Source organism: Stylophora pistillata, chromosome 1 (assembly GCF_964205215.1).
Source record: "Stylophora pistillata chromosome 1, jaStyPist1.2, whole genome shotgun sequence".
NCBI classification, from domain to species: Eukaryota; Metazoa; Cnidaria; class Anthozoa; order Scleractinia; family Pocilloporidae; genus Stylophora; species Stylophora pistillata.
Window position 1 is genome coordinate 51637480 of NC_142519.1, and position 13212 is coordinate 51650691.

At 38.3% G+C, this 13212-nt stretch overlaps 1 protein-coding gene across 1 annotated transcript; it reads left to right on the forward strand.

Annotated features, from left to right (window-relative positions):
- The first annotated feature begins 4097 nt into the window (after window positions 1-4097).
- LOC148742998 (uncharacterized) lies at window positions 4098-5240 on the forward strand. The gene has a single exon (XM_088761521.1). The coding sequence runs from the start codon at window positions 4220-4222 to the stop codon at window positions 5015-5017; it is 798 nt and encodes a 265-aa protein (XP_088617647.1). The 5' UTR covers window positions 4098-4219; the 3' UTR covers window positions 5018-5240.
- Window positions 5241-13212: the final 7972 nt, after the last annotated feature.

Sequence of the window (13212 nt, forward strand, 5' to 3'; positions counted from 1 at the left end):
TTTTAGAACGCTCACTAGCACGTTATATTATTGATAATTGTGGCTCGGAGACTAAGAACGATACGGCAATAATTCATGACTCGAAACATTAAAGCTATTACAATCAAGCCTTAGATATAACTGGTTACAACATCACGTGTCTAATCGCCTTACTTCATCGTCAGCAAGACTGGTTAGACTTTTCACAAAAAATGGATTGAACACAAAGGACCTGCAAGAATCAAAACATTTATGCTGATGTGAATAGTCACATAAATATTAGTAATCATTGTACACTTACAGATTAGGTCTCTGTTAAATTTTAAAACACAAGATGACTTTGAGAGGTTTAAAAACTTTAGTCAAATCTTAAATTCTTGGCACTCTCTCAACTTTACTATTTAAGCAGAAATCTCCACAACAATAATCAGGCTCGATAGGCTAAGGAACTTATCATTCTCGAGGGCAGGAAAAAAAAACTTTGGATGTACCGAATTAAAATGCACGCTGTTAAAATACCACATATCAACATGTGTTTCGTGGCAAGAAATGATTCGCAGCGCTTTTCAATGGCGAAATGTACTGCTTATGTATGTTTGGGTAGTTGGGCTTCTCGTTTTAGTGGTAAAGACCACTTGCAGTTAGTTGGCATTTTCTCAATGTCAAATACTCTAGAATACGTGTACCAGACCAATGAGGGGTGCATATGTTTTGCAAGGTTCAAGGAATGCTCAGTCAGACATCTTTAGCACCGAAGAAAAGATAGCCATTCAAGGTGGAAAAACAAATATAACAAAAGAGAAACAAAAACAAATACAAAACAAAACAAAACGCAATAAAAAACAAAAACAAAAAAAACAAAACAAAATGTTGAATGCGCACCTAAATTATTATTCTTGCTATTGGGATTTGGGTTCCAATCAGTACCTCAGCCTACTGTAGCAATTTAACGACGTATATTATCCCCTAAAATATCTCGCTAAAATCTCCATATGCACTCAGAAAGTTAAGAAAAAACGCCTGATGACTGATTTGCGAAACTATTCAGCCTGGGTAGTGTGTAAGTTATTAACTTTACATTAACACATGTCCTTTCGCGAGTAATGTATCCCACAAATTTGTAATATTTGGTCTATGAGAATACAGATACAAATTTTCAGCATGTCTATTGGCTGACAAAGCGTCAGTTGATCATTAATCCCAAACAGCCTTTTGATTCGCTCCCAACGTGCCACATGATGAAGAACTGGAAATAAATTTGGATTATTTTCTATTTTGAAAGAAGTTTTATATGAAACACTTTAAATGTGTTAAAAATGTTAGGAGTTTACTAATTTGCTACATTTTTGTTCATTAAGTGAATTCGTGACACTCCTCCAATGGTACTTTGACCCATACCCAATTTAAGTTATCTAACCCAATTTTTAGAAAAAATGGTGAAAAGGACTCAATGACATCGACTAACTCTTGGAATCGAGGAGAGATCTTAAATTAAGCTATCTCCATTTCTTAGGTCCTTGAATGATAACCAAATTAAGGAGCTACCACCTGGAGTCTTTAATTACAACTCCGAGTTGTATCACCTGTAAGTAACACATTCATAAGTTAATATTTCATGGTTTGTCCGAGCTCCAGCTCTATGCAGCTCTAGTCGCATTAAGGGACTTCATATAACCTTTTAAATGATGTTTAGATGTAGTACAGTACTCAGTTCCGCGCCAGGATATATCTGTTTCGCTGGTTCAATTCGTTTCGCTCTTTTCCTGTACAGAATTAGACACATCTCTGCCCTCTTGCACCAGTGCCTATTTACTCTCCTAGGACACCCCATAGCCCTTAAGTAATATCAACGTGGCACAGAAACCGATGACAATACAAAAATGATTCCTGATTCGAACCATAAGAGCCAATGAAAATCAAGCCCTATGCATAACTTGCTCACGATATCACATCTTCAATCGTCTTACTTCATTATCAGCCAGACTGGTAAAACTTTCCACAAACGAACGACAGAACACAAGCAAGCTGCAAGAGTCAAAACAGTTATGCTGATGTGAATATTCGCACAACGATTAATAATGATTATACACTTATTGATTGGGTCTTTACTCCATGACTAAACTAGAGCACCATCTTATTTCATTAAAAGCTGACTCTGATTGGTTTAAAATCCTAAGTCAGAAGTCTTAAGAGTCCTGAGTCAAAGCTTTGCCCACCCCTTGCCTGCCTTTTCGCCATTTGCAAGCTTGAACGTAAATTTCTTCCAGCTAAAATTTACCTCGTTATCATTGGCGAACAAAACGAGGCTAGGGATGGTTTGCGAGTAAAGAAACCATAGCACCCTCTCAACTTTATTATTTAATCAGATATCTTTACATCAATAACCGGGCTTGATGAGTTAGGGGACGTCTCATTCTCAAGAGCAGGGAATAAAAAGTTTGGATCCACCAAAGTAAAATGCATGCAGTTAAAAGGCTACCTATCGCTATGCATTTCGTGGTAAGAAATGACTCGATGTGCTTTTCAGTGGCGAAAAGTACTGCTTGATATTTAAAGTGCCCCTGAGATCAAAATTCTCGTACATCATTTTTTTCATTTTTGTGTTTAGTTTGTCTCCTTCGCATACTCTGATAAATTTCAGTCTAGACCGAGCACCAGAACTATCTTTTTTCGGGCTGTTAAATTCGCGATTTTGCGTCCGCCATTATTTGACCATGTTCCGGAAGTTGATCGCAGGACTCAGAGGAGGTGACGTCAAAGGCTCAACGCGAAAATCTCACATGGCAAAATGTCAAGCAAACACAGCAGAGTGCTTTACTATATTCTTACAAAAACTAAACAAAAATGACAAGGCATCGATGCGTAATTCAAAGCTGAAGTAATCGTGCAGACCATGCTTCAGGTATTTCTCTGGATCGGAGCCTTGCAAATAGGTCAGAGCAGGAAAAACAGATGCGATTTGCACGAACTCGCCGAGTAAACTTTAATCCAGCAGGAATATTTGGGATCTGCTCCGAACACTTCTCGGAGGACTGTTTCGAGAGATCTGTGTAATTTGAAGGATCTAGGCGAAGAATTCTGTCGGGTTCAATGCCTACCGTTCCAAAAAAGGGACAAGAAAAACCGTCCTCAGTGCGATCTCGACGAAAGGGAAGCTACAAACCTCCACGGGTTTTGTCACCTATATATGTGAGTTGATCATTATCCGCCGTTAACAACCCTCAAAGGAAAGAACTCGGTGAACATTGTAAATAACAATGACAGCATAGCCAAATTGAGGAATGAGATTTCTGACCTTAAAGAACTCACTTTTATACAAAAGAGATGAAAAATATAATTGTAAGCTCTGATTTTAAAAAAAGCTGGCTTCAATATCAGCGAAAGTAGAACAAACAGCTAAAGACACACAGAGCATAGAAACACTCTAAAATGCAAGATTGACGCCAAATAACCAAGAAAATTGAAATTTCTTAAAAACCTCTCAAACTATCAACCATCTGACAGCCAAGTCAGCGTGCGATCAAAGGGTCTCAAATTCATCTCAACACCCGTGACAAACAAATGTAAAATCAGGCCAACTTTGCGAGATTTATTCGCAAGACAAATGCGCCTCCGTTACACCTTTCTCAGACAAAACAAAGAACCACTTCCATTTCATATCTAACTGAATGCCACCGGTTCAGTCTTCTATCGCCCTTCAGAGCTACTTGGAAAATTGTCATAACACAACTTGCAGACTGTATCTAAGCCAAAAAATACTTTGTAACGCAATGAGGTCACAGCTCTAAAAGAGTTGAAACAGACTCTGATTTAAACTTCACCGAAGCAGCACAACAACAGTCATCATGAATAAGACAGAAAAAACAAAAGAGGCTAAAGTACAACTCAACAACAGAGTTCACTTCAAACCTGTCAAAGCAGCTATAGTAAAAAATACTCAGGAAAGGGTTAATGAGATCATCATAAATGCATGGAGGCAAACACATTGATGGGTTGGAAATGGCTTTCACAAACTCCCAATATCCGCCTTGATACACAATCAGCCATTGCCGAAAACAATTTTATATATCATCCGTATACAGTATATTATCCGTATATTATCTGTATACAGCGGTCAGCGGATGTTGGTCAAGACGGTTGTGATTTTTGAGCTCCGCTAAGTTTCTTTATATTCTTTGCTTTTTCTTATTTTTGTATTCTGTATTTTTTTGTGTGTGTCCTTTCGTTTAACCTTTGTGCAATGCCTGGGTCAGTTGCGGCTTTGAAGAAGGAGAATAACATACTTAAAGCGCAACTATCGTCAATGTCGGACGAGGTAGCTAGATTGAAGGAGTTGATACAGCGACATAGCGAGAGAAGCGAAGAAGTTCTGCCCAGCGAAGAAGGTGCCCAATGTGTAGAGTTCTTGAGCAAGAAATACGACGACTTCCATCTCTTTAGCGGCATGGCCAAAGACGAACTCCAGCGACTAAGCACCAAACTCGAAGAGCTGAAAGCCAAGGTAGATATTATTGGAAATGCTATTGACGAAATTCAAGAACATAGTTTCCAGTATAATGTAAAAATTGTGGGAGTGCCTGAGAGGCTGCAAGATGAATCCGCAGCCTCGATAAGCAAGCTTTGCCTAAACATTTTTAAAGAAACGGGAGCTGATCTATCGATGTATGACATCGACACCGCCCATCGTGTTCCCAGCAGGAATAACAATGGAAAGCCAAAGCCGATAGTTTGTAGATTTGTCAGGCGTTTAGCCAAAGAAAGCGTCATGAATCATCGTAAAGATGCATGCAAATTGGACCCGGCTTCCGTTGGACTCCCTGAGGATGCCTCGTTAAGCGCGGTTAGAATTTTTGATCATTTGTCACCCCGAATGCAAACAGTCCTGTTCGAGGCGAAGAAGTTTAAAGAACAGCATTATTACCAGTACTGTTGGTCAAAGGGCTCCTTTGTTTATTTACGGAAAGATGCTACGTCTCGAGCCATCAAGATCAAGAATATTGGTGATCTGCTCAGTCTGGAAAACGGAGACCAAAGCTAAGTATATATCTCGTAATAACAACTCTCAATGGTAGTCCTAAGTGACAGATATGTTTGCCGAGCAAACAAATCTTTATTAAAAAACCTTCCTTTCTCAAATGTTGATATCATCCGAACGCATGGTCAGTTCAATAATAGCCTGAACAGTAACTTGCCAACGAAAAAGTACTTAGATAAGCTCCGTAGCCTCCATGAATTAGATATTTTTAGTTTGAGTACTCAAAGTAGTGTCAATCCTGATAGCAACCTAAATAATCAACAAATTCGAAGCCGATATTTCTCCCCACATAGCTTTTGCAAGTTTAAAAACGATCTCATGCGAGATGAAAACAAAACATCTTTCTCAATTCTACATAATAATGTACGAAGCCTTCGACGTAACCTTGAAAATTTGCAAGTACATTTACTGGATGAACTAGACTACCACTTCAGCGTAATCGGAATAACCGAAACTAAAATTACAAACTCGGCCAGAATAGACTTTAATCCACATATACCTAATTACCAATTCGAACAGGTGCCAACTCCTCTTTCTTGTGGAGGTGTTGGTATGTATGTTGACGCCAGTTTAAATTACACAGTTCTCGAAAAAACCTCTAACGAGGCTTTCCAGGCCTTATGGATTGAACTCGAATTTTTAATAGGTAAAAATGTTATATGTGGTGTAATCTATAGGCAACATACTTCTCCTGAACAATTTCAAACGTATTTCGATATGACAATAGAAAGACTAAGCTCTGCTAATAAACCGATATATGTCATGGGCGACTTCAACATTGATCTCCTCAAATCTGAAACCTGTGATTTTTCTCATAACTTTCTGCTGTCCCTGCAAAGTTACTCCTTTTTTCCAGTAATTGACAAGCCTACAAGAGTCCATAATAATTCTGCCACACTTATTGACAATATTCTTGTTAACAGCATTGGCTTTAAACTCTCCAGCGGCAACATTGTCTCAGATATAAGTGACCACTACTCTCAATTTTGCATCATCCATTCTCCATCTTTAAAATCTCGCTATCAGGGGACTAAAATCCGTGACTATTCGAGATTCTCGGAAGAAAACTTTATCAGTGACATTTCTCAAACTGACTGGACCGGTTTGATCTCTAATGGCTCTATTGACAAACGCTTTTCTTCGTTCTACAACAGATTGAATAAAATTGTTAATAGACATGCTCCTCTCAAATTTGTATCAAAACGCAAGGCCAAGCAACTATCTAAACCGTGGATAACTAGAGGTTTACGTAGATCAATAAAAATTAAGAACGATCTCTTTTACTCTGGTGACACGGCTACATACAAGTTGTACAGGAACACAATTTTAAGCCTCACTCGCCAGAGTAAAAGACTTTACTATCAATCCTATTTTAGTAGCAACCTAAATAATATGAAAAAAACTTGGGAGGGGATTAACACTTTAATTAATAAGCACAAAAAGACTAAGCTCGTATCGTCGCTCCAGCTTCCAGACAACCGGGGTACAACACAAAACCAATCAGAAATAGCTAATGCACTGAATTATCATTTCGCATCTGTCGGACCTAAACTTGCAAATAGCATACCATCATCCACCAGGGACTTTAAGGATTACCTAGGGAATTCAAATTACACCAATTCTTTCTTCTTTGACGCTGTCACTTCTACTGAAATTGAAATGGAAATTTTGAGTACTCAATCAAAAAAAGCCTACGGACTTTATTCATGTCCAGTTCGTCTTTTGAAGTCCGCACGTCAAGCTTTATCTCATACCCTAGCTGAACTAATGAACATGTCCATTTCAACTGGTATCTATCCCCACAAATTAAAGCATGCTGTAGTATTTCCAATTTATAAAGCGGATGATGAAACTGACCCAAACAATTATCGCCCAATATCGTTACTGTCCGTGTTTAATCGAATATTCGAAAAACTAATGTACAAACGCCTAAAATCTTTTATAAATAAAAATGATATATTTTTCACATCGCAATATGGATTTAGAGAGAACTGCTCAACTCAACATGCAATTCTGGATATTCTAAATACAATTCAAAACAACATTGATAAAAAATTATATTCCTGTGGCATTTTCATTGACTTGAAAAAGGCCTTCGACACAGTTGATCATTCGATTTTGTTGCATAAATTACACCATTATGGAATTAGAGGATTGATTAATGACTGGTTCTCATCATACTTGTCTGTCAGGATGCAATCAACCCAAATCGGTTCTATTGTCTCTAGCAAAGAGAGAATAGTGTGTGGAGTCCCTCAAGGTTCTATACTTGGTCCGCTTCTTTTCTTAATTTATGTCAATGACATGCATCGTTCCTCTAAAAAGTTTGACTTTTACCTATTTGCTGATGATACCAATTTACTATATGCAGAAAAAGATCTAAAGAAACTTGAAGTTGTCGTCAATGAAGAGATATTAAAGTTGTGTGAATGGCTGAATTCAAATAAATTATCTCTTAACGTATCCAAATCTAATTTCGTTATTTTTCATCCTTATCAACACAAACTATACCGAGAAGTAAACCTTAAAATACTTGATAATAACTCGGAGCAATTGGTATCTCTTGAACGCAAGACATATGTTAAATACCTAGGTGTTCTCATTGACGGTAATCTCTCCTGGAAGCATCATATTAACTACATTTCCACGAAAATAAGCAAAGGTATCGGTATTGTTGCAAGGCTAAGACACTTGGTACCGCTCACTACTCTTATAAACATTTACCGCTCGCTCATTGAACCGTATATTTCCTATGGTCTCGTTGCTTGGGGCCAAGCCGCCAATACTCATCTAAACAAAATCGTCATTTTACAAAAGCGGGTTCTTCGTCTAATGCACTTTTCCGATTATACATCTCACAGTGCTCCTCTTTTTAGTCGTTCGGGAATTCTACCGATAAAAATGCTTTACTTCAAATTGGTTGCCTCTCTGTTACATGACATCAAAAATCGCTGTGCTCCTCTCAATATTTCTGAACTTTTTACTCACTCTGAACAGGTTCATTCCTACTCTACTCGTTTCTCAGTAGCTGGAAGCTTTTATATAAAACAGGCGAGAACAAATCATCAGTTGTTTTCCTTTTCTAGAGTTGGTGCGAAAATATGGAATGGCATCCCCCCTGAAATTCGTAAGCTAAAGAAAGCACCTTTTAAACGTGAGCTAACTCACTTGCTTTTGAAAATTCTTGAAATTGAGGAGATGAATGTTGACTTGCGCTACCTTGACCTTTCTAGCTTATATTTGTATTTCAACTGATTAGCTTTCTCTTTGACCTGTTAAAAACTCCCTTGTGTGACTGGCTCAGTTAAAACCTTTAACATGATTATTACTACTATTATTTATTATTTATTTTTATTTGCTCATTTATTTATTTATTTCATTGTTGCGTGTGTGTGTGCGTGCGTGTGTGTGTGTGTGTGTGAGCCTATACAGTGTCTGTTTAGGTAGCCCGCCTAGAATAGCTTTGCTAACTGCGGGCTACAAAAGCCTTTATTTCTTTCATTTTAAAAAATAAAGTCAATGTTGTTGTTGTTGTTGTTGTTGTTGTTGTTGTTGTCGATTATTTCTTACAAAAAAGAAAAATCCCTTACGACAAGCAAAAATACAATTTAAAGGCGATAAAGCGATGCGACCACAAAAGCCACAGGGCGAGTCCGTGCCGTTCTGTGTTTATCTCTATTCGCATGGCAAAAATTCATCGTTTGCCGGCGCAAAACTATCCACAGAAGCTTCAGATGATTTCTGAGACATTTCAAGTCATCTTCAGAGAAGGTCAACATTTCTAAACATTTTCACTGCATTACCCCAGTAGGGTAGGACTAGAACGGAACATATGCGAACCATGCGAGTAGTCCACCCAATAAATCCCACCCAGTCCACCCCAAGGGAGGACATCCATAACACAGTAATCTCGTGCGTGGGAAATTAACCTCTCCTACCCCTAACCCTGTAGGAGACGGGACCTTCATTTATTCGTCCCTATCCGAGAAAACTAGAATATCTAACCATTCCTTGATGTTATAGAAAGGTAGCATTATCTTCTCAATAATTTTAAGACCTTGACTTTTGGTCCGACCGGGGCTTGAACCCTCGACCTCCCGCACAGCAGTCCAGCGCTCTATCCAGTGAGCGAAGCGGGAGGCATTGTCATTTCACGACTGACAATGAAACAGTTCTCAAAAAAGTAATATGTGTGATTCTCTGTGCAACGAACAAAGAGAGTTGTGACAAAGCAACCATAAGTTTGTTGAGCCTTTGACGTCATGATGTCGTTTTCTGCTGCACAATTGCGGGCTCGGCTGGAACATGTTTTCAGCAATGGCGGACGATTTTTGGACGACTTTAAAGTGATAAAAATTGGTCCTCGGAGGTTTGTTTTGAGTTTTTAAAGGCGAAAAGGGTTTTAACTTGACCCAATTCAACATTCTGTGAACAAATTAATCCAAAATAAAATGGTTAATTTTCGTCTCAGGGGCACTTTAAATAGGGCCACCCGTTGTACAAAAAGTAGCCATTGCTCCTCGAACAGAAGACAAAAGAGCTAATACAGAGGAAGATCCAATTTTAATTACACAATTTGATCTAAAGTACAAAGGAGCTACGTTGGCTCTGGGCCCCAGTGTTTAAGACAAACAATGAAAATTAACTTTAGTAAAGCCTGTTTAATTAACTCAAAACTTATGCCTTGACTGCCTCCATAACTAAGGTATATATCAGATACAATGTGTATATGACGTTCATATATTTACGGTATATATGTAGCAAAAAGAGGGTGAGCAATTACGGGTGAACAACTGAAAAACTAAATTACGCGTCAAGTTAACTGAATGTTTAAAATAACAATCACTGCGATAAATGCGAGGAAAAAACTTAAGAGTGCGCACGCAACATTAGACATGATGTTAAACTTAACAGTTAAGATTAAAAATTAATTTGCGGAGAGAAAAATTCAACGATTATTTGGCGTGAAGTCCTAAAATTAAGATTGTTAATCGCAAAGGGCTTTTCTTGCCCTCATTAGTCGCAAAGAGGGTTCTATTACGATTAATAATCGTTGATAGTACGGCTATTAATCGTGACTGAATCATAAATAGTCGTGTTTGACGAGCTTTAGACTTAAGAGTCTGTCTCTCTTATTTCCACCCGGTCAATTTTGCGTAAAAAATAATTTTGCCAGAAACTCTGTCAACAGAAAGACTTTACTTAGGAAAGAACTAAATTAGATTTCGTTTGATTCGAAATAATTTGCTGACTGCGGTAGGGGCCCTAATTATTTCCCAGTCCGTAGAGACCGTCGCAACGCCTCGAAAATTGAAAAACAGGCATGTTTTGTAACATTGTAAAATATTTGATTCGCATAGTTAAGCCACCAAATTTATATCAGATTGCTTAAAAACCTTTTTATTTTGCCAAAAAAGTTAGAGTTTTCCCTCTCAATATATTAGAAAAGGCGAATTTTAACATATTCTGACCACTATAAGTCGTCATCGCCCGATGGCCGTAAATAACCTTTATTTAGACGTTACGTTTTGGGATTTGGGACCTAGTTGACAACGCTAGCCTACACAGCCGTGAATTTTAGTCCTTTATAGGCAAAAACTTGTAAAAACCCCTGTACGTTTTCGATTTTTTAAAAGTTATGACCGTTTGAATTAGCACATGCACGAGTATTCGCGATTTTTTCACCTACACTAAAATCGAACCACTGGAGCAGATTTCGTTATAAATATGGCTTACCTTCGGCGCATCTTGGGTTTATGTGAAATTTCAGATGTTCCTCGCTCCCCAAACTAGTGACCTTAATGATAACCCCAGCTAATAACTCCAAACTTCAGCGGTCGGCATCTATCGACACTCTTCTTTAACTGGTTGTTGCGAACTAAACTCGAAAACTAAAGCCATGTTTCGCGCTTAATGTCCTGTTGAAACTTTGGATCGCTGCTGCATTCTCTTCAAGAATCAGTCATAGAGCTCCACAAGTCTATATGCAGAGGTTTGGGGGCTAAAATTTGGAATATAAAGCTGAACGATAGCGCTATGGAACACAGCCGTGGTTTCATTTTTACAGAGGTCCGCATTAACCATTGCGGGTGAACCCGCTGGCCCTTTATTTTTTCTGGAAGGCCTGCAAGTGTAGTATGGCATGCAAGTGCTTTTTCGAAACTAGACAGGCGTCAGTCTGTAACGAGTCTTCAAAGAGGTTGATAAAGCTTTCAGAATGTACAGGTGACATCAGTGATCATCTACAAGCATGTCACTTAGGTCAGCTATGAACGAAATATTCAGCCTGCAAACAGAAACGTGTGGGTCATTGTGTAAAATGGTTGTATCAACATCCTGAAGGTCTCAAAATCCAACAGTCTGGAGTCTGGAATGAAATTTGGCATATAAGGAACTTAAGCACATTGAATTACAGAGCTACACAAAGGGAAAAAGGGTGATAAGCATGGTAACGGCACAACAAAACTATTCCTACATTGTACAAGACATGAAGCTATCGACATTGCCGATCCTCGAGCGAGCAGTTTCCAAAACTGCTCCTGTGAAACGGTGTTTTCACAAATAGATGTACATTAAGGTATCGGATAGACAATATCCAGAAGAAAAAAAAGTGTCAGAGGTCAGCTTTGCAGTTTTAGCCATGTCATCAGCATTGTAACAGACTAGGAACGGCACTTCTCTTGAATAAACTGGAGGTGAACTCATGCGGTATCAAAAGTAATTTATGGGCGGTGTAACAAATCGTCAAATTATAAAATTGCAGACAACCACCCCTATACAAGGCACATGTCAACTAGCGCATCGATGAATCCATTAAAAGGAAAGAGAAAGAAGAAGGAAAAGAAGCGAGAGGGGACGAAATTGATGAACTTTAAATTTGTTCTGCCCGTATCGTAATTAAAGGGGTTCTTGAATATAGTTAATAAATTAAGCACAAAAAAAAACCATTTAAATAACGCTAAAAACTATGCGCATGTTTAAAAGCGCCTTATCATTTATCAAAAACTAGAAACCAAAGCTTTCCTAAAAAAAAAAAAACGTTTTGAGTTCTTTCTTAAAAGTAGCTACGCGGCTAAAGGATCTGGTGAGTAACGTACGGCAACGAATGTCATAAGGCAGGAGCAGCATGAGCAAAAGCGCGATCCCCCGAGTCTAGAGCAGGTGATCGGGAAACGAACAGAAGAGATTATGTAGATTAGCTAAGAGCATAGTTGGAGGCAGGTTATAGAGATAACACATCTTAGATTGTTTAACGACTTAAAAATAGAAAGAAACCGATTTTAGATTGAGCTCTGAATGATACAGGAAGCAAGAGTAGGTCTATGAGAGCTGATGAAATGTGTTGAAATTTCTTAGTCTGTGCAATTACCCTAGTTGTGGCGTTCTGAACTTTCAGTTAACGAATGAATTGATACTTAGGTAGACCGTGATCTTGGGATCTTAGACCGTTGCGCAATACTGTTGAAATTTTTCCTTAAAATCTGTCTAGGACGATGTCAGCCTTAAAAATGGTTCAAGCTCATCATGCTCTGTTCGGCAACTCCGGGACTCGAGTATTATACATAGTGGTGGAAAAGTCCTCTTAGGTTAAATAACTACAACTGGTTACGCGAAAAGGTGCATTACATGGGAAATATGCACATCATTTGTGCCGCAACTGAATTAAAAAGGCTTCTTGAAGGGGAGTCAAATTAAAATCGATCACAAAACCTTTATGGACAAAATAGTCCAAAGAGCAAAAAATTACTTCACCACAGTTAACGGTGAGAGACTATCAACTGAGATGATTAAAAGTGAAGCATAAAGGTAAATTTCTTCCAGTATATGTCACTGATATATCTCTACAGCAATGTAACAAAGAGCGCACAGTACGTTATCGCGATTTATGGCTTAAGCAAAATATATCACTTGGACACGATAAGGTACCTGATGGGAACACTTGCAATGCGACAAGAAGCCTCGACGACTTTCTTGATTTCACTTTTGATGTTAAAATTGGACCAAATGCCAAATAAATGCTGTTAGAGTGAATAGAAAATCAAATCGACGACTATGAATTTCGTAAGTTACTTTAATGCATGATGGCAGTCTGATGGTTAAAAGGAAAAAAAGGTGAATTCAGTTGTATTGGAATAATCTCTAGTTATTGCAGTAATTCCAGTTAATTCTTTTCCCATCTTGATCGATATCTCAGAAAG

What these genes read in the sequence shown, in the direction of transcription:
- LOC148742998 (XM_088761521.1), top strand. Translation starts at nt 4,220, where the DNA reads ATGCCTGGGTCAGTTGCGGCTTTGAAGAAGGAGAATAACATACTTAAA.